The sequence below is a fragment of the Sminthopsis crassicaudata genome, chromosome 1 (assembly GCF_048593235.1).
Source record: "Sminthopsis crassicaudata isolate SCR6 chromosome 1, ASM4859323v1, whole genome shotgun sequence".
Lineage (NCBI taxonomy): Eukaryota > Metazoa > Chordata > Mammalia > Dasyuromorphia > Dasyuridae > Sminthopsis > Sminthopsis crassicaudata.
Window position 1 is genome coordinate 10,496,593 of NC_133617.1, and position 26,543 is coordinate 10,523,135.

General features: G+C 51.3%; 1 protein-coding gene across 1 annotated transcript in view; it reads right to left on the reverse strand.

The window, feature by feature from the left end:
* ZDHHC8 (zDHHC palmitoyltransferase 8) overlaps positions 1–26,543 on the reverse strand; it is an 85,857-nt gene that overhangs the window by 17,143 nt on the left and 42,171 nt on the right. Inside the window, 11 exon segments of the mRNA XM_074292735.1 lie at positions 905–1,938; positions 2,317–2,426; positions 2,933–3,041; positions 3,519–3,573; positions 3,575–3,652; positions 5,541–5,602; positions 5,604–5,633; positions 6,528–6,630; positions 7,154–7,326; positions 14,092–14,249; positions 14,983–15,104. Coding sequence (XP_074148836.1) covers positions 905–1,938; positions 2,317–2,426; positions 2,933–3,041; positions 3,519–3,573; positions 3,575–3,652; positions 5,541–5,602; positions 5,604–5,633; positions 6,528–6,630; positions 7,154–7,326; positions 14,092–14,249; positions 14,983–15,104 — 2,034 coding nt within the window.

The window sequence follows — 26,543 nt, forward strand, 5'->3', positions numbered from 1 at the left end:
TATCAATGTATTGCACGTGTGTAAGTATGTGTGAGGCAGCATGTGTGCACATATTGTGTGTACACATGTGAGTGGATGTGAGTGAATAATTGTGTGAGACAGAACACATGTGTGTCATGTGTGAGTGTGTGTAAGAGAGAGAGACAGACAGAGATGTTTGTGATCCGGAGCGACGGGTGTCGCTATCATCCTTTGTGGAGGCAGGGAACCAGCTTGTGATTTCAACCAAAAAAAAAAAATTTCCTCCCAGGAACTTCCAGAGCTATTTATAGGAAACTCTTGGGAAAAGCTCTCGGAGGCGGCGGGTGGCTCACCCTGCTCGGGAGTTTCCAGCAACGCTGACATGGGGAATCCCTTGCTCAGGGTCACACAGTCAGGGGGTGCCGGAGCAGGACTAGAACACAGCTCTTCCTGACTAAAGACTTCCCATCCCCGAAAGAGATAGAAGGGCTGGCATTCGTGGCTCTGCCATTCCTGGGAATGGGACCAGAACCTGGGACTTTGGGGGGAGCTGGGAGCCTGGTGTGGGAGAAGCGCTCCCTGACCCCGCCGGCCCCACTCTGGTGGACACTTCTGAGCTGATGGGACCCCGGATGCAGCACTGATGTGGTCAGGAGGGGGTGGCGGAGGGGTAAAGGAAAGGGCGCCCCGGGGAGGCGGGCAGAGGCAGCGGCAGCAGGATGGGCACAGATCGCTGGTGGGCCCAGAGCACAGGGTCCCGGGCCAGGTGGAGCACATTAGAGAGAGGAGCTGGGCAGCCGGCGGCCAGAGGGCCTGCCTCTCACCCCTCCTCCGGGGAGCTGAGGGCCCTAGCAGAAACAGTCCACTACCAAACCAAAGGCGGGTCCGGGGATATGCCGCCCAGAAGAGAGGGTCCTGTGGGAAGACCCCAGCCAGCACTTACCTTTGGACTAGAGGAGGTGGCTCTGTGATTTCCACAGTATTAATAAAGGAGACGGCCTTGGGGCCTCCATAGGAAGGCGACCTGGGCATCCCAGAGGGGGAAGGCGGGACCTGGTGGCCCGGGGACATGAAAGGACCACCGGGGCCCCGGCCCTGCAGCGTCTGGTGGCTCTGAATGTTATTGTTGGCCAAGTCGGCCTGGAGGGAGGTGGTGGAAGTCCTCGGGGCACGCGCCATGACCCCCGAGAGGGAGGACAGAGAAGACTGCAGTAAGGGGCTCCGGGTGCCAAAGCCCCCACTGGCCAAGGTCAGGTTCTCGCGGGAGCCGCAGGGCAGCGCCAGGCTGCGAGGGTCGTCCGAGGACAGCGTGCTGACCTGCTGGAGGCTGTAGGAGCTGGGGGTGTCGTAGACCCCGGAGTCGCCAAACACTGAGTCCGGGTGCGAGTGAAGCAGCTTCTCCCTCTCCTCCATCTCTTTGCGCTCCTGGATGGAGGCCATGATGGTCTTGGAGAGGTTGTCATAGCGCACCGGAGAAGGGTCCCGGGGATGCGAGCTGGGGGCGCCCCCGCCCAGAACCGGGCTGAAGCTGCGGGGCCCCGGCCGCTGCAGCTCACCCCCGCGCAGGTGGCACATCTTGGCCGACAGGTAGGGCGAGTGGTAGCCCGCCGAGCCGACCACCGAGTGGGCTGGGCACTTGCGGCCCGCCGGTGACATGGGGTTCAACAGGCTGTCATATGAGAGGCTGCTATTGCGGTTAGACAGGGAATTGGGAGAAAAGATGGTCTTGTAGGGGGTTGGGGGGGCTCCTTCGGGTTTCAGGGGGTGCAGGGCCACCTGGTCCGTCCCCTGCCTGCCGGCCGACTTCAGACTCAGGGACCGCGAGTTGGCGGCGTAGGAGTCCATGTGGAGCGGGGACGACCGGTACGCCTTGTGAAGGGCACTCCGGTGGTGGTCGGGAAGGTCCAGGTTGGGCTCCGACTGGTAGTCCAGGGTCCCGCCATCGTCCTCCCCCAGGCTGCCATCCTGAAGGGTGATCTGTGAGAAGAAAAGTGCTCAGGACCTGGAGTGCTGCCCTCCCCCCAGGCCTTTAAGGCTTGACAAGTGAGGGCCGGCGGAGAGGAAATAACCCACACAAAGCGGGGAGCCCCGGCTGGCGCCCCTGTGGTCCCGCTCCTCGGTGAGATGAAGGGATTGGACCTGGGAGGGGCCTCTCAATTCTAATATTCCATATTCCTCCCAGCCCTGTCGCCCCCTGTTCTCAGGCCCCTCCCAGCCCTGAAACCCCCTGTTCTAAGGATCTCTCTGCTCTGATGTTCTATGATTCTGGAAGATCCGGACAAAGCCCTACAAGAGGTCGCAGAGACAGTCCCAGCCTGACCCACTGGCCCCAGGAGAGTCTGGGCAGGCGCTCACCTGGTCAGCCGTGGCGTGGTAATGAATCTTGGAGCTATTGGTGAAGCCGGGCCGGTACTTGTACATGGCAGGAGTGGGGGGGCTGGTCAGCTTAGGAGACAGGCCCCCCTCTGGGGAAAAAGACAGACAGACTCACCCACAGAAGTCCTGGTGGGCTTCAAGGAGGTGGGGCCCGCAGGGGATGCCAATGTGAGGAGCCCTGCAGGGCAGAGGGGGCTGGGAATTGGGTGAGCCCGCCTTGAGGCGGGCATTCGGGACTGCCCACCCGTGCCCAGTGCGTCTCAAGTGTCCCGTAGGCCCTCTGAGGGTGAGCGCCCCCTTCTCTCCCCTTTTAGGCTCCCTTTCTCCCTCTCCCTTCTCCCCTTCCTCTTTCCCTCCCTTCTGCCACCTCCTCTTCCCCCCTTCCCTTTCCTGCCCTCCCCACTTCCCTGGCCTCTCACAACCTCTTCCTTTTCCTTCTCCTGCTTTTCCTTTTCCCTCCTTCCCCCCTCCCTTCTCCTTTTCCACCCCTTCCTTCCCTCTCTCTCGCTCTCCCTCTCTCCTTCCTCGGTCCCCATCATGTCCCCCAAAAAGCCGGCCGCTGTGGCCCAGGGAGGGGCGGCCCCGCCCTGCTTACCGTCACTGCTCCCCTGAAGCTCAGTGTACTTGCCAGGCTCTCCCTTGGGGGGCAGGGGAGGCTGCAGATCCAGGGACTTTTCATCCAGCCCGCCCAGACTAATCTTGGACTGAATCAGAGACATGGTGGTCAGAGGGCTGTACCGGTCTGTTCTGCCCTTTGCCCTCCCCGGTGAAAAGGTCAAGGAGTGGGGGTCATCTCTTCCTGGGCATTCCACCTGTCCCCCCAACATCCTGCTGAGTGTGAATGCTGCCATCCTCCATCCTCCATCCCTCTCCTCCCCACGATGGGCTTGCTTTAATTGGCCTCTACCCCGGGTCTCCGGCCTCCACTCCCCAGGACCCTCCCTGCATCCTAGTCTCAAAAGAAGATGTGTGCACCATTATCCCGGGGGAGGCTCCCAGCAGCCCCTTGAGCAAAGGAAGCTGTAATCGTTTGTACCCATCACACAGCTGTGACAATGGAGCTTCACGGAAGGGAAAGCCCCGGCCCAGAGTCCCACAATCCCCTGTCCCGGGCCCCCAGGTCAGCTGTCCCAGAGCCCCACACATAAGCCAAGGGGGGCCAGGCCTGGACCCTGCCTCACCTTGCTGCGGCTCAAGCTGGCCTGGATTCCATTGTCACTGACCTTCACTGAGACCTGCCTGTCGGAGAGATCGGGGCCGCAGGAAGGGGGGCTTCACGCTCACCGCCAGCTTCAGCCTGGGCTCCGCCACGTACCTGGAGGGGGCAGGGACAGGCTGGTGGGGAAGGGCGCCCGCCGGCCCCCGGGGAGAAGGGCTGTGCCCAGGGACGGAGGAAGACGATGGGGGTTTGTAGGATTTAGAACTGAAAGGGGCTCCAGAACCTAGAACACTAACACCAGAGCTTTTTGTCGTGCAAGGCCATCACTTTACGGGGAGGGGCTGCTGGACTTGCCCAGGGCACCTAAGTAGAAAGGAGCAGAGCCAGGATTGAGCTCAGGTCTCATGACCTGCGAGTTCAATGTTCTCTTCCGTCCAGCAGGCAGCTGCCATTATTCTTTTCTAAGCAATCCCAGCCTTGTCCAAGGCCGGGAAGCAGAGCTGGGGCACTAGTGGGTGCTGTTTTGAGTCTACCTCGGGGGCTTTCTCTGCTTTAAGAAAAGAGTAAAGACAGGAAATTGGAAGATAAAAGCAGGATGAACAGACCGAGAGGACAGGAGAGGAAAAGGGAAGGAAAGAAGAGGAAAAGAAGCAAAGGAAGAAAAGATGGTGAGGAAAGGGGGAATGAAGAAAACGAGGAGGGAGAGCAGGGGAGGGGAAGAAGAAAAAGGCTGAGAAAAGAGAAGGAAGAAGAAGGGAGAGGAGAGGAGCAAAAAAACAGGGAAGCAGGAGGGGAAACCAGGACAAAGAGAGGGGATGGCAGGAGGAGCCGGCTCAGACTTTCAGATCAGTCTCTGTAAGAGCGGGCCTCAGGGAGAGCAAGGAAACCTCCCCACCTCCTAGGAGAATGGAGCTGGGGGCTCTGGAGCTGGGCTTTCCTAGCAGCTCTCCTGGGGGGAGGGAGGGGTACCTGGAGGCCTAGCCTGACCCTGACTGAGAGCTGACTCAGGCCAGGGCACAGAGGTGGGAGAGGGGAGGGGTGCCAGGGAGACAGCGGTGATTGGGGGGGGGGGGCAGCACTGCATCCACAGCACAGGGAGCCGTCATGCATCATCGCCGACTTGTCTGCGTGGAAGGTCCACGGCCAAGGCCAGGAAAGAAGGCCAGGACTCACGGCCCTTGAGCAGGAAGGTCCCAGTGGCCAAGTTGTGCCCACGGGAGCACTGCCCATGGGAAGGTGTGAGCCTGAAGGTATGGGCCTGCATGTAATGCGATCGCGCTGGCGCAAGGGGGCGACTGAAAACGTGTGCAATGTGTGGTTGTGGTCTGTCTATCTCTGCACCTGTCCTGTGACCACAGAAGCCTCAAGACAACAGGATGCGCTGGACCACTGACCACGGACAGCGCCCTCGGGCCGTGGATTGGCCAGCCACTGACTGAGGGCCTCCAAGACCATGGGACACCTGACCACTGACCACAGTCAGGGATGACGGCAAGGACTTGGCACTGGAAGGAACCTTCAGAACGCCTCCCTAAAAATCAGGTGTCCAAGAGTGAGGGGCCTGGGCTACCCCAAGGAAGAGTGGGTTTTGCCGTCGCCGGAGGTCCACCAGTGGTGGGAGAACCTCATGCTGGTGCATTCTGGGGAGAGCAAGGCCACCGAGGTCTCTTCTAGCTTGAAAAATGCCGTGATTCATTTTTACGGATGTGGGAAAACTAGAGCCCAGGCGGGGAAGAGATTTCCACAAAAATTATAAAACTCAAGGGATTAGAGCACTTTGGTGAACTCCGCCATTTTACAGACAAGGGAAATGAAGTGTTTTGATTCAGGTCCCCACATAGGATTTGAGCGCAGGTCCCTTAGTGTCAGAGTCAGTGCTTTCTCCCCTAGACCAATGTATAAGTGGCTGAACCAGAATTTGCAACTGGGTCCTCAGGGACTAAACTGTGTTCTTTAGAAGGCACAGAATAGGGTTCAGAGGGTACAGACCCCCCAGATTTCCTTACTGGGCGCCCTCCCCTCCACCCAGAGAGCTCTCCCTTACCTGGGTGCCAGCGGGCTACACAGCACATGCTCCACATTCCCATAGCATCCACGAGTGAAGGGGGTTAACGCCTCCACGGAACTTGCCTGTCACCTGTAAAAAGATTCATTTCCCACCCCCCCAATCCATTAGCTCTGAGTCTGGGTCACTTCATTTCCCTGTGACTCAGTTTGTTTTCCTCATCTATAAAATGGGAATAATAAAGGCTTAATGGGAATAATATACCCCTTCCCAAGGCTTTTGGGAAGATCAAAAGGGGAAATGCATGAAAAGCTTCTGGCAACTAGAAATGCAAGCGGTAAACACATCGCCATGAGAGGGAGGCCAGAGCCCAAGGCGGAGGAGCTCAGAGTTTAACGGGATGGACCTCCCTCATTTTACAGAAGAAGAAATAAGAGGAGGTGTGAGCAGGTGATGAGCTAATGTGCTCCTCATGAATTGAGCATCAGAGGGGAGATCCGAACAACCCACTCCTCTGATTCCAGAATCTGGGGTCTTTCTAATGATGAAGAGTGATACGGGGGACCAGGGACCCCTTTGGTGATCCAAGTTTGCAAACTGGAATGGGGGAGCAGTTCTAAGGAAACCTGTGACCAACTGGATTATTTACACCCACTTTACAGATGAGGAAACTGAGACTCAGAGAGGGGAGACCCATGGCATGGGCTTCTGTACCCACTTATCTAACACTTTGGTGCCATTGAGAACTCTGCAAAGTGCTTTCTTTATGACCATGACTATTTGAGGGAAAATGTGCGAAGATTATTATCCCACTTTCCAAAATAGGCGAGGGGATGGGAGTGGGGGTGGGGGAAACTTGCCCACAATCACCCTCCTTCTAGCTCCCAAGTGCCTCCAAATACAGCATCACTTCCACTGGCCCAAGCTGTCTTACAACCACCCCCTGAGCCCGACCTAGGTCCGTGCTCTTCCCCGCTCCGACCTTTGGGCCCCTCTTCCCCGGCCCCTGCAAGGCCGAGTCCCTACCTGCTCATTGGTGGTTCGGCCCCGGGCCACCAGAACGATGTGGAAGCCAGTGAGGCCGATGACGGGGATGAAGAAGAGGCCCGCCACGCACATGACGCCCATCCTGGGAGGCGTTAAGGCAAATGCTGGTGGGAGGGAGGGGAGCCCGACAGGCAGGAAAGCCGTGGGAAACACCGAGAGCAGGAGCCGGATAGGCAGCTCCCCTTGCTGTCCCTGGGCTGGGAGCCAGCCTTCCCAGAACCCATCGGGGCCAGGTCACTGAACCCATTCCCCAGATGCAACTACTCATAGGGAGACTCGTCTCCCTGCTCACGACTATCCTTGACCAACTCTTCTGCCCTCTGGGGGAAGAGAAGGAAGGAATGGGGAGGAATGGGAGGAAGGAAGAAGAAAAGGGCAAAAGGAGGGAGAAAGAAAGAGGGGAAGAAGGAAGGAAATGAGGAGGGAAGGAGTAAAGGAAGAAAAAAGGAGAATGGAAGGGAGGAAGAAGGAGAAACTTAAAAAGGAGGAAGAAGGGAGGATTGCAAAGGGAGAAAGAAAGAGGAGGAGGAGAGGGAAATGAAAACGAAGGGAGGGAGAGGAGAAAGAAGTAAGGCAGACAGGGGTGGGAAGGCAGGCAAGGATACGTGATGGCTGTGTGGGCTGCCCCTAGTTGGTCAGGGTGGTGGAGGACAAAGACCATCCCAAAAGCAAACACGCCAACCATGTGCGCGCTGAGGGACAGCAAAAAGAGGAAAAAGTATCTGTAGTTGCGCCTCCCGATGCAGTTGTTGACCCAGGGGCAGTGATGGTCAAAGTCCTGCAGGGGAAAGAGAGACAGACGAACAGAGACAGAAACAGAGACACCGAAACACAGAGAGAAAAGAGACAAGAAGGAGAAGAACACAGAAGGGAAGAGAGAAAAGAAAGAGAAAATAGAGGGAGAAAACAGACTCAGAAACAGAGACATAGAGAGAAAAGAGAAGAGAAAAAGAACAGAAAGAAGAGAGAAAATAAATGAGAGGGAGGACACAGAGAGACAGAGACAGAGAGAGACAGAGAGAGAGAGAGAGAGACAGAGAGAGAGAGAGACAGAGAGAGACAGAGAGACAGAGAGAGACAGAGAGAGACAGAGAGAGGAAAAAGAGAGAGAGAGACAGAGAGAAAAGAGAAGAGAAAAAGAACAGAAAGAAGAGAGAAAATAGATGAGAGGGAGGACACAGAGAGACAGAGACATAGAGAGACAGAGAGAGAGAGAGAGACAGAGACAGAGACAGAGAGAGACAGAGACATAGAGAGACAGAGACAGAGAGAGACAGAGACAGAGACAGAGAGAGACAGAGACATAGAGAGACAGAGAGAGAGAGAGACAGAGACAGAGAGAGAGAGAGAGAGAGAGAGAGAGAGAGAGAGAGAGACAGAGACAGAGACAGAGAGAGACAGAGACATAGAGAGACAGAGACAGAGAGAGAGAGACAGAGAGAGAGAGAGACAGAGAGAGACAGAGAGACAGAGAGAGACAGAGAGAGAGAGAGACAGAGAGAGAGAGAGAGAGAGAGAGACAGAGACAGAGACAGAGACAGAGACAGAGAGAGAGACAGAGAGAGAGAGAGAGAGACAGAGAGAGACAGAGAGAGAGAGGGGAGGCAGTCAGATATGGCTGACCATGGGTCCATGACTCCTCCTCCAGCCCACCAGCTTTCTTTTAGGCCTCTGACTCTAGGAGGCTAAAGGGGCCTCGGTTTGGAAGGCAGCCCTGGAAAGGGCTGGATCCCAGAATATGGAAACAAGGTCTGGATTCAAATCCTGCCTCTTCTGCTCACCAGCTGCTGGTCATGCTTCTCTCAGCCTCAATGTCCCATCTTATCCCCATAAAACTGGAAAGAGAGCCGCGTCTACCTACCAGGGGCTACAAGGAGGAGTGTAGACAGTGCACTGAGGCACCATGCATGACCCAGAACTGGGAAGCCATTACTGAGTCTAGATTCCTTGAACATTCCTGGGAAGGTGGGGGAGCGGAGCAGAAGCCCTGAATATCTACCTACTGGGGCAGCTAGGTGGCGCAGTGGATAGAGCACCAGCCCTGAATTCAGGAGGACCCGAGTTCAAATTTGATCTCAGACACTTAACACTTCCTAGCGGTGTGACCCTGGGCAAGTCACTTAACCCCAGCCTCAGGGGGGAAAAAAAAGTACCTACTATGAGCCAGGGGCTGGGGATAAAAGAGAAGAGGGGGCGGTCCCTGTTCTTGGGTCTTTGCCCTCTAAGAGAAAGTCCACCCACTAATCGTCTTTGCAGAAACTGAAGCCTAGAGAGTTTAAGTGACCCAATCAAAGAATGGTAAGGGTCCAAGTGGGGTCTCCAAGCCACGTCTCAAAGCCTAGAACCAGGGTTTCTCCCTGCTTAGATGGCCAAACAAAGGAAGACTCGGTCCTGGACACCCACTCCCCATTTCCATGATTTCCAGAGTCAAGAACTCTTTCCTTTGAACCCAGAAGAGAAATGGCTTGGGACAGGTTGGAGGGAAAGACCTGCTAGCTGTCCTTAAGTATCAGGAAAGGTGTCCCAGGGAAAGGGAGCGGCTCCGTTTGGCCCCAGGGGACCAGAAGGAATGGGGAGAAGAGGCCGATTTTGGCTGTACATAAGGGGAAAGGCCCTAATCCTGATTGCTCTTCACAAGCTGGCAAGGTTCCTTGGAGAAGCAGTGCCCTTCTCTGAAAACTCCCCATCTGGCGGCCTCCAAGCCGTGGCGGGCTGGACCACCTGGTGAGAGACTGTGAAGGCCTGGAAGACCCCTTCCAACTCTGAGATTCAATGAATCACAAGCATTTATTGAGCACCGTGCTAAGCAGGAGGGAACAGAAACATGGGTACGAAACACTCCCTTCACATTTCAGCGGGCCCACTTCCCACCAGGGAACCCATGCACGCAGAAAGCTCCCTTCAAAAACCATACCAGGGAGCCACTAACTGGATGAGAGACCACATCCGTCCAGAAAAAGAGATGAGAGAAAGGGAAGACCAGAAACCAATTAGGAGCACGCTACAATAGTCTGGTGACAGCTAGGTGGCGCCCCAGTGCACAGGGTGCTGGTCCTGGACTCAGGGAAAACTCCTAATTCTGAGCTCAAATCAGATCCCACAGCTACAAGCTGGGTGACCCTGGGCGGGTCACTTGGCCCTGTTTATATCCGTTTCCTCATCTATAAAATACACTGGAGAAGGAAATGGCCGATCACTCCAGCATCTTTGCCGGAAAAACTCAAAGGAAGAACAAAGTCAGAGATTCTCAATATTGTACAGGAGTCAGCCACCCAAAATGTTCCAAAGAAGGAAACAAAATGGTTTTCTGATGAGGCTGTTTACAAATAACTGAGGAAAGAAGGAGAGGAAAAGGAAAGGGAAAGAGAGAGAGAGAGAGATACCCAAATGAATGCAGAATTCCAGGGGACAGCAAGAAAGGAAGCCCGGCTAATCAGAGGCTGGTGGAGGTGGCAGATTTCCAGCCGAGCTCTTTAAAACCCTACAAGATGATGCTGTGAAAGGGCTGCACTCAATATGCCAGCAATCGGGGAAAACTCAAGCGGGGGCAACTTGGGAAACTCAAGCGGGGACAACTTGGAAAACTCAAGCGGGGACAACTTGGAAAACTCAAGCGGGGGCAACTTGGAACACTCAAGCGGGGGCAACTTGGAACACTCAAGCGGGGGCAACTTGGAACACTCAAGCGGGGGCAACTTGGAACACTCAAGCGGGGGCAACTTGGAACACTCAAGCGGGGACAATTTGGAAAACTCAAGCGGGGGCAACTTGGACAACTCAAGCCGGGCCACCAGATTGGAAACAGTGAGTTTAGGTCCCAATCCTGAGAAGGACAATCCCCCAAATGTTCAGATTAGCAAACAATGAAGCTCCTTTCACCCACCAGCAAGGTAATGACTCTGGAAGCCAGGAGTCAGCAATATGTGAACCAAGAATTACCAGAAGAGCAGGCTGGTTTTTAAAGAAGCAGAAGAACTAGCGACCAAATTGCCAACATTTGCTCGAGAAAGCGAGGCAGTTCCAGAAAACATCTACTGCTTCATTGACCACTAAAGTCTTTGACTGCGTGGATCACAACAAAATGGGACAAGTCCTCGAAGCGATGGGAGGACCAGATCATCTCACTTATCTCCTGACCTTTATTCAGGCTAAGAAAAAAACAGTTAGAACCCAACCTGGAACAACTGATTGGTTATTTGTTTTGTTTTGTTTTGCTAAGGCAACTGGGTGGGGTTAAGTGACTTGCCCAGGGTCACACAGTTAGGAAGTGTTCAATGTCTGAGACCAGATTTGAACCCCTGACTTCAGGACTGGCGATCTATTCACTGCGCCCCCTAGCTGTCCCAACATTGGTTTTAAGATTGGGAAATGGGTATGACAAGGCTGTATAGTGTTGCCTTATTTATCTTCTATAAGGAGACATCGTGAGAAATCCCAGGCTGCATGAATCAAAAACTGGAATGAAGATTGCCAGGAGAAATATCGACACTGAGTGTGCAGAGGATACCTCTCTAATGGCGGACAGGGGCGAGCCATTAAGAAAGATTAGGGTGAAAGAGGAAAGTGTAAAAGCTGACTTGAAGCACAACCCCCCAAAAGCAAAGATCTTGGCAACTAGTCGCCTCACATCCTGGCAAATAGAGGGAGAAGAAATGGAAGGAGTTTCAGATTTTCTCTTCTTGGGCTCAAAAATCTCGACAGCCATGAAGCTGCATCCTTGGAAGGAAAGCTACGGCAAATCTGGACAGCATACTAAAAAGCAGAGACGTCACGTTGCCAGCAAAGCCTACAGAGTCAAGGCTCTGCTTTTCCCGGTAGCATGAATGGCTGTGAGACTTCAAGGAGAGCTGTGGGCCTCAGTAATGATGCCCTGGGATTGGAGTGCTGGAGAAGACTTTTGAGAGTCCCTTGGACAACAAGGACGCCAAATCACTTCCTATTTCCAGACATTTATTCAGGCCATTCACTGGAAGACCAAATACTGAACACTTGGATCACATGATGAGAAAGGGGACTCCATGGAGAGGACCTTGACGTTGGGAAAGATAGAAGACAAAAGGAAAGGGGGATGGCAGAGGGGGAGATGTAGAGAAGAGACGGTGTCATGGAAGCTGAGAGAGACTTTGGGGGAGAGGGAAAAATAGAAAGTCCGACAAACTGATTAACAACCATGGCCTGAGCAAGAGGGCCTAGCGCACACTTCATGTGATGAAGAGAGGGGGTGAGAGAATCAGGAGTGAGGCTGGTCCTGAGGTCAGCGGCCCTGGGACGAGGAGCACGGCGCTGCCTTCAACAGTAACAGGGAGGGCTGGAAGAGAGGCTGGGTTTAGGGACAATCGCAAGCTCAGTTTGGCACTGGAGATGGCTAAGGAATCGCCACAGAAATGTCCAATGAGCAGTAAGGGCTGGACCACACTCCACCCGGCTTGAGAAGCTCAGTGTGTGATCCGCAGAAGAGCCCATAAGGTAGTAGCCCCTCTCTGGGTTCAGAGCCAACCCCGGCACAAACGTCGTCCAGAGATCCCGGAGAGCGCCAGCTGGGCTCAGCCCAGCCCCGGGCATGGGGCTCCCTGCTGGCTCAGGCCCTTCCAGCCCTAGGAGACGCAGGTTACTGAGTGTAGTCCCTGCCGTCAGGGGACACTGGAACCTCGGGGCGCAAGTCAGCTGCTCTAGAACTCCTAGAATCACAGGACACTGCAGCTGGAAAAACCTTAGATCAAGCAGAAAAGGGCAGAGCTGGGAGGGGGCTCAGGAAAGGGGCCTTACCCAGAGGATGTCCGAGCTGGGAGGGGGCTCAGGAAAGGGGCCTTACACAGAGGATGTCCGAGCTGGGAGGGGGCTTAGAATAGAGAAAGCACTTATTACACACCTACTGTGTACCAGGTACTGCGCTAAGCCCTGAAGATACAAAAAAGGGCTTTAGAAACGGCTTCGGCAGAGATCTTCAAGAAGGGAAAGGGGCCGGCATGTGCAAGAATGTTTGTGGCGCCCTCTTCGTGGTGGCCAGACACTGGGAACTGAGGGGCTGCCCCTCAGCGGGAGAAGGGCTGAATAAACTGTGGTCTACGAATGTGATGGAGAATTATTGTTCTGAAAGAAAGGACCAGCAGGGGGGTCTCAGAGAGGCCTGGAGAGACTGACGGGAGCTGGTGCTGAGGGAACAAAAAAGCCCTTTGGAGTAAGCCGTGCACTTCAATGCTAAAACGCGACCTTTTCTTTGGGTGAGTCTAAATCCCTTCTCTATAAACTGGGCCTACGCGATCTTGAGCTTGGAGCTGGGAGGGGCTCCGTGGCCATTTTGTCCATCTTACAGAAGAGGAAGCTGAGGTCCAGAGGAGGGGACACCATCAAGAGGACAGGGCTGGATTTGAAGCCAGATCTCCGATTCAAAATTCAGTGGTCTTAACAAGAGCCAACCTGGGGCTCCTTCCGCTCCTCCCACGGGCCAGAGGAGGCCCCGCTCTCTGCTCAGCCCGCAAGTTCCCAGCTCTGACAAGTCTCCACATTCCCACATTTCTCCCGGCCGTGACGTCACGCTCACATCCACCCAGCTCTGATAGCAGTCTACTTATTCCCACGTGCCTCCCAACTGTGACATCATCGCCATAGGCCCCGCCCCCTGATGTCTGTTCGCTCCTCCCGGCTGTGATGTCACTCCCAGAGGCCCCACCACCTCTGATATCAGACCCCTCCTTCCCACACTCCTGCTAGCTGTGATGTCACTCCCAGAGGCCCCGCCCCTTCTGATATCTGTCCCCTCCTCCTGGCTGTGATGTCACTCCCATAGGCCCCGCCCCTATCAGTCTCCTCTTCCCATGCTCCTTCTGGCTGTGACATCACTCTCATAGCGCCCCCATATCAGCCCCCTCCTTCCCACGCTCCCCTGGCTATGATGTGACTGCCATAGGGCCCGCTCCCTCAGATATCGGTCCCCTCCTTTCCACGCTTCTCCCGGCTTGTGATGTCACTGCTATAGGCCCCGCCCCTTGATGCCAGCCTGCCTCCTCTCGGCTGTGACGTCATTCCCATAGGCCCCGCCCCCTCTGATATCTGTCCCCTCCTCCCAGCTGTGATGTCACTCCCATAGGCCCCGCCCCTATCAGTCTCCTCTTCCCATGCTCCTTCTGGCTGTGACATCACTCTCATAGCGCCCCCATATCAGCCCCCTCCTTCCCACGCTCCCCTGGCTATGATGTGACTGCCATAGGCCCCGCTCCCTCAGATATCGGTCCCCTCCTTTCCACGCTTCTCCCGGCTTGTGATGTCACTGCTATAGGCCCTGCCCCTTGATACCAGCCTGCCTCCTCTCAGCTGTGACGTCATTCCCATAGGCCCCGCCCCTTCTGATATCTGTCCCCTCCTCCCGGCTGTGAGGTCACTCCCATAGGCCCCGCCCCTTCTGACATCCGTCCTCTCCTTCCCACTCTCCTCCCGGCTGTGATGTCACTGTGATAGGTCACGCCCAGCCCTGGGCTCTGGCTGTAGCCCAGACCTCCAGCTCTCCCCCCCTCCCCCTCCACTCCCCCCGCGGTCCCTCGGGTACCTCCACGCAATTGTCGCAGACGCTGCAGTGGGAGCAGCGCGGGGGCCGGTAGAAGTGGCAAGTGCCGCACCATTTCATCCGTACTTGAATCCCCTTGATCTCCACGTTCTTGTAGAGCGGAGCCCGAAAGTCGTCCTCCTTGTCCTCGTCCTCGTCCGCTGCTCACACCCCAAAAGGCAAAGCCCCGGAGGAGAGTTATTGATCCGGAGGAGGGGCCCGCCCACCCCAGTCACGACCCCACAGAAGCCAGGCCCGGGCCCCAGCGCGGGCGGCCACATCCTTGTCCTGCCCCGGAGCCTGACCCAACCCCGGACTCCAACGGACGCCAAAGGCGTCATTGTCCAGAGGGACACTGGGAGCACGGAGCCAACTTCCTCGTGCGTTTCACCAAGGGCAAAAGCGAGACCGGCAGGGGCAGAGGGACATGCCCACAACTAGCCCGAGGAGCCAGGATTTGCACCCAGGCCGATTCCCTCATTTTACAGAAAAGGAAACTGAGGACCAGGGTCAAAAGGGACTTGAATGAAGATGGGCCGGAGAACAAGAGATGCCCCAAACTCCCGCCCTCCCTGCCCTTCCCTGCGGAGATGGAGGGCTCCATCCGGCTCTGCCCCAGTCCAAGCCCCAGCTCTCCTCACACTTCTTTGGCTTGGTCGGAAGAGCGCGGATCACGGAGGAGAGCTCCGGCTCTGGAGATGTCGCCCGCCCCCTTCCGTGGGTTTTCTAGTCTCAGTCCTGGTCCCCACGGGGGCTCTGCTGCGCGCCCTGGCTGCAGATCAGGTCCCCTCCCGTTTCCCTTGTGGGACCCACGGGTGACTAGGGGGGCCACCCTGTGACCGGCCCACAGGAACCCCCTGGCTGTGCCCGAGCCCCTCCCACCGCTCCTGTTACCTCGCGGGAAGACACCGGGGTCCATGAAGGTAGCCATGCTGAAGTTGGCCAGCACAAAGAGGAATACGATCCCATTGTAGATAGGGACGGCTGGGGAGATGGCTCTGGTCAACCACGGGCACCTGTAGAGGGACCAGAAAGGCCGCGTCAGCGGGAGCTCCAAAGCCAGCCAGTTGTCAGGAGAAGAGAGAAGCAGGAGAGGTGCCCCCCCCCCACAAGGGGCTTAAGGCAGAGGAAACAGAAAACGGGGGACCTAATACAGAGTGTAAGGGGGACCCACAGCCATCTGGTCCAAGGGCTCACTTCCCCCAGGCGGTTCAGAGAGGCCCAGAGCTCGGGGGGTTCAGAGCTGAGTCTCTGGAGCCCAGCTCTCACTGGTGGTTTTGTGTTGCTCCCCCAGGCAAGAGTGTGGCTGCTTTTCTTCATCTTCCTCACTTCAGCTCAGGCACCAGAGGTGGACGGGGTCCCAGAGGACCCGTGATCTCATCTGTACCTGAGTGGAATCCCCTCAATAGCCCCTCTCCCGCTGGCCGGATTGGGGAAACCTCCCTATGTTCAGCTAGCCCCAGACCCAAGCACGGCCATATTCCAGTGGCGGATCCTCCCTGCCCCGTCCCCCTCTGGGAAACAGAAGCAGATCACTGCATCCCGGCTTCTGAAAAGGAAGGACATTCCACGGGCTGCCATGGGGCATTCCTCACCACCCTTGGGACTTCCCAGACGCATGGGTCAGCGCACATCAGACTGGCAGAAGGCAGCACTATGGTTGTGGCACCTGGTATGGTGGCTGACAATAATGATAATAAAAACCTAACATCCTGTAAGCACTGTGCTAAACCCTAAAAAAAACACGCACACACACATACATTTGATCTTCACAACAACCATGGGAGGTAGGTGCTATTATTATCCCTGTTTTACAGATGAGGAAACTGAGGCAGACAGAGTAAGTGACCTGCCTAGGGTCAAGCAGCTAGGAAAAATCTGAGGCTGATATTAAACTCAGGTCGCAGTCCCAGGGCTTTCTCCCTTGTTTCCTCCAGCTGCCTGGTATATAGTAGGCACTTAATAAATGCTCTTCAATTATTTATAACTGCCTCTTGCCAAGCATTATCAAGTCTCCAGAGACTTTTGAGAACATTCCCATTTAAACTCCATAACTCTCTTTGGAGGCGGAGAAACTCCCCGCCGTGGGAGCTCCAGAAAACCCTCTTCTCCCTTCGGAATGGGAGCACAGTGAGAGGCAGGGCGACTCACTTGTCCACTCCCACTCCCAGCACTTAGCACTGGGTTTGGCACATAGCAAACACTTAAGAAGCACTATTTTCTTCATTCCTTCAGTTTGCAGGTGAGGAAACTGAGGGCAGGGATAGATGAAGTGGTCCACTTGCATTCCCAGCACTTATAAATACAAATATACATACACTTATAAATATAAATATGCATGTATACACTTATAAATACAAATGTGTATACACTTGTAAATACAAATATATATATACTTATACATATAAATATAAATGTATACACTTGTAAATACAAAGATATATATACTTATACATATAAATATAAATGTATACACTTGTAAATACAAATGTATATACACTTATAAATACAAATATATATATACTTATACATATAAATATAAAGGTATACACTTGTAAATACAAATATATATGTATATACTTATAAATACAAATGTGTATACACTTGTAAATACAAATATACATGTATATACTTATAAATACAAATGTGTATACACTTATGAATACAAATATATATAGATATACTTATAAATATAAATGTATGCACTTATAAATACAAATGTATATATACATATAAATATAAATATATACACTTGTAAATACAAATATACATGTATACACTTATAAATACAAATATATATATACTTATACATATAAATATAAATGTATACACTTGTAAATACAAATGTGTGTACACTTATAAATACAAATGTATATACACTTATAAATACAAATGTATATATATACATAAATATAAATATATACACTTGTAAATACAAATATACATGTATACACTTATAAATACAAATATATATATATATACTTATACATATAAATATAAATATATACACATAAATATAAATGTATATACACTTATACATATACATATAAATGTATACACTTGTAAAAACAAATATACATGTATACACTTATAAATACAAATGTGTATACACTTATAAATACAAATATATATACTTATACATATAAATATAAATGCATATACTCATAAATACAAATATATATATACTTATACATATAAATGTATACACTGGTAAATACAAATATACATGTATATACTTATAAATATAAATGTATATACTTATAAATATAAATGTATGCACTTATAAATACAAATGTATATATATATATACATATAAATATAAATATATACACTTGTAAATACAAATATACATGTATACACTTATAAATACAAATATATATATATACTTATACATATAAATATAAATATATACACATAAATACAAATGTATATACACTTATACATATAAATATAAATGTATACACTTGTAAATACAGATATACATGTATACACTTATAAATACAAATGTGTATACACTTATAAATACAAATATATATACTTATACATATAAATATAAATGTATACACATAAATACTAATGTATATATACTTATAAATATAAATATAAATGTATACACTTATAAATACTAATGTATATACTTATAAATATAAATGTAAATATATACACTTATAAATACAAATGTATATACACATACATGTAAATATATACACTTATAAATACTAATGTATATACACTTATACATATACAAATACAAATTTATACACTTATAAATACAAATGTATATACACTTATACATATACAAATACAAATTTATACACTTATAAATACAAATGTATATACACTTATACATATAAATATAAATATAAATGTATACACTTATAAATACAAATATATGGGTTTGGTACATAGCAAACACTTAAGAAGTGCTATTTTCTTCATTAGTTCAATTTGCAAGTGAGGAAACTGAGGCAGACAGAGACCAAGCGTCTTGTCCAGGGTCACATAGCAGCATCAGACTCCAGCGGCTACACTGCACACTCCAGACACCCCTGGAGGACCTCCAGAGGGATCCCCCACCATTTCCTAGGTAATCTGGTCCATCTGGTGATAGCCTGAGCTCTTGTTGGGACATATTCTCATACATAAAGCAAAAATTCTGCCTCTGGACCCTTTCTCTTGAGGTCTCCTTGGTCCTCAGTTTCCCTCTCTGTAAAACAAGGAGTTTGCATTGAATGATCACAGATTTCTGTTCCAGGTTCAAGTGCTACTTTTTCCAGTATTTGTGTGACCAGCCCCATATGTGGTGATCACAAGTTGGGTAGAGGAAGAAGAGAAATCAGGGAATCTTCCCCCGAATCCAAACTGTTCCAAAGTAACGGGGGCCGCCTCCGGAGGTCCGTGCTGGAGCCGAAGGCGGATGCCCGCTGCTCACTGGTGCTTGGCAGGAGATCCTGCTCCACTACAGGAGAGGATGAGAACGCCAGGACCGAGAGTGAGCAGGACCTCAGCCACCTCCGGGCCAAGCAGAGGCCTAGGGAGGTCACTCAGGGAGGCCCTCAGATTGCAGATGAAGGGCTCTGGGCCTTGGCTAACTGTGGGCTAATTGCTTCATCTCTGGGCCTTGGTTTCTTTATCTGCAAAATGGACGTCTGTGTGACTCCCTGTGTGACACTCAGACTCTGGCCTTTTTTCTCAGGAAAACAAGGGGGTCGGACTTGATGGTCTCTGGGCCCCTTCCAGCACAGTCGGCGAGGCTTTCGGCGTAGGCCCGAGATGAGAAAGCCCAAGAATCATCGGCCCCTTGGCCCAGAGAACACAGGAAATGATAACGTCATCCATCTAAGAGTGGGGCAGCTAGAAAGCCGGCGTTTCCTTCTGGGACAGAGGAACAGGGTCAGGCTGCCTCAGGAGGGAACGAGGAAGCGGTGGCAGAGTCCTGCCTTGCAGGCTGCCAGCTGCACCAGCCACCGTCCGGGAGAGCTGTGCCAGAAGCAGCCTCCAACTTTCTCGTGGAGTTCCACTGCTGCCCAGAGCCTCCACCCTACCCTTCCCCAGCCAGCCCAGGCCATCACAGGCCCATTACAAAGAGCTGACGGTGACCAGGGGGAGGAAAGCGGGGGTGAGCACCCGCCCAAAGGCCTTCCCACACACACACACTCAGGATCTGGAGATTGAGAACTCGAGCCGGGAGGAACTGCAGAGGCCACGGGGTCCTACAGAGCAGGAAACTGAGACTGAGACCCAGAGACGCTTTGCCCAACGTCATTCAGCTTTGAACCAAGGTCCCCTGACTCCAAACGGAGGGCTTAGTTCCTCATACAAACTGCCTCTCCTTCCCCCAGGAACTCAGCTGGATTCTGTTACCTCGTTTTTCCCTGTTCTTACCCAGCAAGATCATGGTGCTTCTCTGCCCTCCTCCCCCAAAGGCAGCCCCTACCATGCCCACAGCACAGGGCGAAGCGTCTTCTCTCAAGTCTTAGAAATCCAGAGAGGGGTGACATTTGATGGCACAGGTAACAGGGAGCTATGGAAGCTCATGGAGCAGGGGAGTAACAGTCACTCCTGTGCTTTAAGATATGGCATCACCCCCATGGGGCTGCCTTTGTTACCATCCACCCTTCCCCCATTTACTTACTACATCAGGCATGCACCAAGATATAGCGGAAAGAACACTAGACTTGGACAGTATTGGAGGTCACCTGAGCGAGCTTGGGTAGTCATTTTACTTTGAGGAAGCCATGATTTCCTCTCAGGATCTCAGATGACCTCTGAGATCCTCTGCATCTCCACCTCTATGAAGGTCTAGCTTCTCCACCCATCCCCACCATGCTTCCCATTTCCCACAATTCCAATCTTCCACCTGAAAGGAAAATCTTTGGTAACTAATAATAAAAAGGCCACCGGCTCCGAGTCTATCACACATCGTCTTGTTGGATGCTTGTGACTCTCCTGCCAAGTACATGCTATTATCCCATTTTACAGTTAGGGAGACTGAGCAGGGAGCAAAGACAAAGTGATAGGGCCCCATGACTCATAAATGCAGAAAGGGTTCTCCAGAGTGAAGCTTTCCAGGCCCTCGATGTGCCCATTCCACGTGATGGCCAATGGGCAGACAGTGGCTGAGGAGGTCAGGAAGCGTGTACGAGAAAGATGTCATCCTTTTAAGTTGGTGGCCAAGAGAGGGGGGAGGAAAGGGGGGAGAGCAAAGAAAAAGTCATTTTCTATCAGAAAGCACGCTGATCTGGGGCCGGCAAGAACCCGGAGCTCGGCCTGCCTGGCAAAGCTTTGAAAGCAGGGATCGGCTCCCAAAGGGAACGTGTCTGGTCAGACAGAAAAGGGATAAACAGGAAGGTGACAGAACCACAGAACTGGGGGTCAGAGGATTAGAAGAAGCTATTCCACCCTGGGACAGGAGGCTTACAAAAATCACAAGAGCTAGAAGGGGCCATTGAATCTCCCCCACCCATTTTTCAGATGAGGAAACCGAGGCACAGAGAGGTTAAGTGACCGGGGCAGCACAGATAGTATGGGTCTGAAGCAGGATTTGACTCCAGGGCGCTACTCACTACGCCAATAGTCGCAGACTGGAAGTTCATCATGTGTCATAATGTGGCGGAGCAGCCAACACGCCGAGTGAGTGGGACCTGAGATGCATACGGAGAGAGGACCACAGTGTCCCGACCGCTGTCCCACTGTCCTTTGCTCACATTGGCTCCTATCTGGAGGGTGCCGTGGTTTACAAAGGGGACTGATAAGCTGGAAGGACAACCAAGATGGCGGTAGGCTCTGGGGTTGTTCAGTCTGGAAAGGAGCAGACTGGGGGGAGTATAATAGCCAAAGTCAGACGCAGCAGTCTTGGGCATCCTTGGGGAGACAGATCCGCCTTGTTTTGTCAGACAACAAAGAGGGGAAGAATCCGAGAGGCAGATTTGGGTCCGAGGGAGAACCTCCTAACAATGAGAAATGTTGAAAGAAGGGGGCGGGTGGGGGCGCCTCCCTGGAGCCCTCATTGAAGGCTAGATGCCCACTGGCAAAGGATTCTGGGTCGAGAATGGTTGGACTGGAAGGTCCTAGACTTCTCTTCCTTTTCTGAGGTACTGGGGATGAGTGATTTCTCATGATCTGAGCCGCAGCTAAGAAACATCTTCCACAGAGCTACGGGAGTCCCCTCTTGCTGCTGTTGGGGGACAGCTGGGAGCCCCAAGGAAGGGGCTAAGTCTCACAGAGTAGCCCAAGTGACAGGACCCTAGAGATGGCAGCAGTTCCCCACAGAAGAGAAATGATACAAGGCCGGTGGTCACTGTGGGGTCACAGGGCATCCTGGGACATAGCCCCGTTAGCCCATGGCTAGTTAAAGCGCTCATTGTGTTTTTCTAAGACTCAGGAGCTAAAAACAAACAAAAACCATCATCTTGACCCAGAGACCCAGTGGAAGTCCTAGCTTCACTGTCAGAAAAATCAATCCTCTTCTCTTGACAGATTGGGAAACTGAGGCCCAGAGCTATGAAGGGTTTACACAGCAAGTCAGAGGCAAAACTGCCAAGTCTTCTGATTCCCAGGAGCAGGCTGTTTACCTCAGCTAAGTCAACAGTGTCCCCAGAACTAGTGCGGCAGGCTTCCATCAAGCCGGACTCCCCGATTTCAGATTCACCTGACTCCATCGATCAATCAACAAGCATTTATTAAGTGCCCATTTTTGTGCCAGGTGCTACATTAGGTACATGATGCCTTGTACCCAGCTCAGTCACCCATTCCACAACGCCAAGTTCGCTCCCAGCCAACCAGGAGGCTTTCCACCCACCTCTTCTCAAAATGATTAACCAAATACAGAGATCTTCTTCAGCCCAAGAAGGGACCCGAGCCAGGAGCTCAGCGCCCGGAGGCCAGGCTTGGAAACTTGCATGGAAGTCACGTTTCTGTGCCTCAGCTTCCCCATCCGTAAGAGAGGATGAGACCAATCGTATACCTTCCCTCGCAGGGAGGCTCATGGAAGTTGTTATGAAGAGACAGTGAACTAACTTCTAGAACAAAAACTAAGTTTTGGGTTGGGGCCAGATGGATAAGTTTCAAAGAACCGGGATAGCCCAAGGGGCCTCCACCCGCAACTCGAAGGGAATCTTTCTCTCCCAGCCTCTTTGTCAGAGGGAGCTCAGACTGGTCCATAGAGAGGCAACACGGAGGCCGTAAGAGCCGAGCTCAAACTCTACGGATCATCGAAAAGACCAAATGCTTCAGTGCCCCGGGAGCTCTCAAAAATGGTGGTCTTCTAGCATCAGTGACCCCAGTCACTGAGGGAGGTGGCGGCCCCTCCCCCGAGCCTCCAACCACTGACCTCCCTGCCTTCCTTTAAGTCCAACTAATGTCCCAGCTCCTACAAGAAGTTTTCCCATCCCTTCTAATGCCAGTGCCTTCCCTCTGGTTTTCCCCTTTTATCCAGTCTAGAACTTGCCACCCATTTACTTGCATGTGGTCGCCCTAATCCCTCATCCTAAGTCCTTTGATGGCGGGAGCTGGTGCGTGCCCTTTTTTTGTATCTGTAGGACTTGTATCTGGAACCTAGAAGATGCTTAATAAATAGTTTATGGATTGCAAAACTCAGAGAAGCATAGGGGGGTGTTAATAAGTGGATGCAGAGGAAATAATCTACCCAAAGGGCTATAATAGCGTAAAAGAAAAAAACAATAAAACTGAGCACTGTAATTTAAAAAAAAAAAAAAAAAAAAAAAAAAGCAATTTGGCTTTATTCAAGAAGGAAGGAAGGGAACCAGCATTTATTAAGCTCCGACTGTGTGCTAAGCACTGTACCACTTTACAATACTTGATTTGATTCATCACATCTTACAGTTGAGGAAATTGAGGCAGATAAGGATTAGGTCACTTGGCCAAGGTCAAGAAGTTAAGAGTCTGAGGCTTGGCTCTGGGCTACCTCTAATCTCTTATCAAGAGATAAGGAAAAATACTTCCTTCCCATCTTGACTGTGGAATAATGAATGCATATTTCCTCATTCAGTTAATATCTTGATCACTTTTTGCTAAACTGCTTTTTTTTTCCCTGTCTCTTTTGTATTTTTTGCTCCCTGGGAAGGCTGACTGAAAGGAGGAGGGCTACGCTGGGAAATAAAGTTGATTTAATAACAAAAAGTCAAAAATTTGAAATCCCTGGTGAATTGGCTGAGGAGGTGGGGAAAGGAAGCAGCTTCAAAGTTCAAGATTTGGAGGCAGCTAGGTGGCGCTCCAGTGGATAGAGACCAGCCCTGAAGTCAGGAGGACCTGAGTTCAAAAATGACCTCAAATACTTCCTAGCCATGTGACCCTGGGCAAGTCACTTAACCCCAATTGCCTCAGCAAAAAAAACAAACAAACAAAAAAAAAAAACAGTTAAAGATTCCCAGACTTGGTGAGAAGAGCTCATAGGATGCTAAGTCTGGAGCTGAAAGAAGTCCTTTGACCCCCTTGATCTAATCCCCTATTTCACCAATAAGTAAACTGAGTCCCAGGGTGGGACTTTTACCCAGGTCTTCTGGACATATGGCCACTATACCACACTGCCTCTGGCTTTTCCTGGGCCTCATCTCCCAGCCAGTTGGCATTCCTATCTAGACTGGCACCGAGATCGCTCCTTCCCTGGGCTCAGCAGGGTGCCAGCTGCACGCTGGGCTTTCTTAAGTCGCTCCTCCAGCCTCCCCTTGGCTCTGAACAGTCACCCTTTCCCCTCCGTCCCCTCCTGACTCCCTGGCTAAAGGGCAGAGAGTGGGAGGCAGCCGCCGTTGCCCCCAGGCTGACTCCCCTTCTGTGCCCTTTGCAGTGAGGCTGGCGAGGCTGCGGCTCCACAAAAGCCCCTGTGTCCCAGCAGGGCGAGGGAGGCCGGGAGACTTTAACCTTTACCAAATGCCAATCCCCCAGGACTCCAGCACGGCTAAGCAAGATGTGGGGGATCGCCAGCTGCCCCCGGACCAGCGCCGAGCAGAACTTGTGACACGGTCAAACATTAATAGCAAAGCTTTGTAAGTACAGAGACCCAGCAGAAGAAATCAGAATCACCGGAAAATAGTAGTCTGGTCCTGCAATTCAAGGCCTGACCACTGTTGAGAGGATGAAATAAATTGGTTTTGTAAACTCTTAGGGGCAGCTAGGTGGCGCCATAATGGATAGAGCTCCAGGCCTGGAGGCAGGAAAATCAGAGTTCAAATCCAGCCTCAGCCACTTACTGGCTGGGTGACTCTCTGGACAAGGCACTTCATGCTCTATGCCTCAGTTTCCCTAGCTGTAAAATGAACTGGAGTAGTAAAAGGCCAACCGCTGTAGTATCTCTGCCAAGGAAACTCCAAGCGGGGTCATGAAGGGTCAGACAAAACCAGACAGTGAAATCGGGAGGAAAAGGTCCAGTGCTCTAGTCACCGTGCCACCCGGCTGCCAGGAGACGCTAGAAGGACCTAGTCAGCCAAAGAATCGAAGGAGATACTTCCAAGATTTGTTTAACCACCCACTTTCTACGTGAGGGTAAGGGTGACCCATGATGCACAGGGAGGCAGCAGCAGAAGCAGCATTTGAACGTGAGTCCTCTCCATGCATCGTGCTGCCTCCAGTCAAGGCCGAACAGACAATGGTCCTTGGGACCTTGGGTCTCTTCTGTGTCTCCTCCCAGACAAAAGCCACGAGAATGCAGGAGACCGCAGACATGGGGCAAACAAACGGAGGTGAGGCTTCCTAGAGGAGGCGCCCTTGGAGTGTGGCTGGCGGGAGACCCCAGGCAAAGGCAGAGCCTGCCCCAGGGAGAACCTCAGCCTCTCACTGTCCACCTCATCCCTTCTCACTCTCCCCTGTTCTGGTTTTTGTTGCCTCAGGGGCAGTCTGACCTGCTCCAGTCAAGAAGTCCCAGGTTTGAATCCCCCCAGGAGAGCGGAGGAGGAGGGCCCAGACTGCGATTCAGGGGCAGAGTTAACCCCAAGTGCAAAGGATGCTGGCAAGGGGAAACTAGTCCAGTGTCAAGTTTGTTTCCCTGGAACGTGACTTGAACTCCTTCCTGGCTGAAGGGAAACAGGCCCAGTCAGGCTCTGGTGTCAACTTCTGGGCAGGCTCTCGGGCAGTCTGTACCCTACTTGGCAAGCCCAGACCCTCTGCCGGGGTCACCTCCTTCCCAAGGCCTCCTTGGACACTGCCCCTCCCTCTAGCTGTGGGTGTTTCCCCCACATCCCTTTGCATTGGCTTCATGCCTTTCCCGCTTTTACTTATTCATGGACCCCCATCTATGAGCTCCATGGCTAGAGATAGCATGGTATGGCTTAAAGAGCCCCGCAGGGCCCTTCTCTGTGTGCCCAAAGCTTAGCACAGTCCCTCTCACACAATAAGTGCTTAATAAATGCTAGTTAACTAACAGAACCTCATTATTTACATGTGGTATCCTGGATTATGTTTTTGCCTTTTTATTCCCAGGATACAGTAAGCGCTTAATAAATGCTTGTTGATTAACAGAACCAAGTTATTTACATGTTGTGTCCTTGAGCTTCACTGTATTTTTGCCTTTTTATCCCTAGTATACAGTAAGTGCTTAATAAATGCTTGTTAACTAATAGACAATGTTACATATCACTAACAGAATCCAATTATTTACATGTTGTGTCCTTGAGCTTCACTGTATTTTTGCCTTTTTATCCCTAGTATACAGTAAGTGCTTAATAAATGCTTGTTAACTAATAGACAATGTTACATATCACTAACAGAATCTAATTATTTACATGTTGTGTCCTTGAGGATCTGGACTGTATTTTTGCCTTTCTGTTCCCAACATACAGTAAGTAGTTAATAAATGCTTGGTTAACTAATATACAATGTTACATATCACTAACAGAACCTAGTTATTTACATTTTGTATCCTTGAGGATTTGGACTGTGTTTTTGCCTTTCTATCTCCAGTATACAGTAAGTGCTTAACAGATGTTTGTTACAGCAGGATGATTTCAGAAAGGCCTGGAGAGACTTACATGAACTGATGCTGAGTGAAATGAGCAGGACCAGGAGATCACTGTACACGTCAACAATGATACTGTATGAGGATGTATTCTGATGGACATGACTCTCTCCAACAATGAGATGAACCAGATCAGCTCCAATAGAGCAGTAATGAACCGAACCAGCCACACCCAGAGAAAGAACTCTGGGAGACGACTATGAACCACTACATAGAATTCCCAATCCCTCTAATTTTGTCCGCCTGCATTTCGGATTTCCTTCACAGGCTAATTGTACACTGTTTCAAAGTCCGATTCTTTTTGTACAGCAAAATAACTGTTTGGACATGTATACATATATTGTATTTAACTTATACTTTAACATATGTAACACGTATTGGTCAACCTGCCATCTGGGGGAGGGGGAAGGAGGGGAAAAGTTGGAACAGAAGATTTTGCAATTGTCAGTGCCGAAAAATTATCAATTCATATCTCTGGTAAATAAAA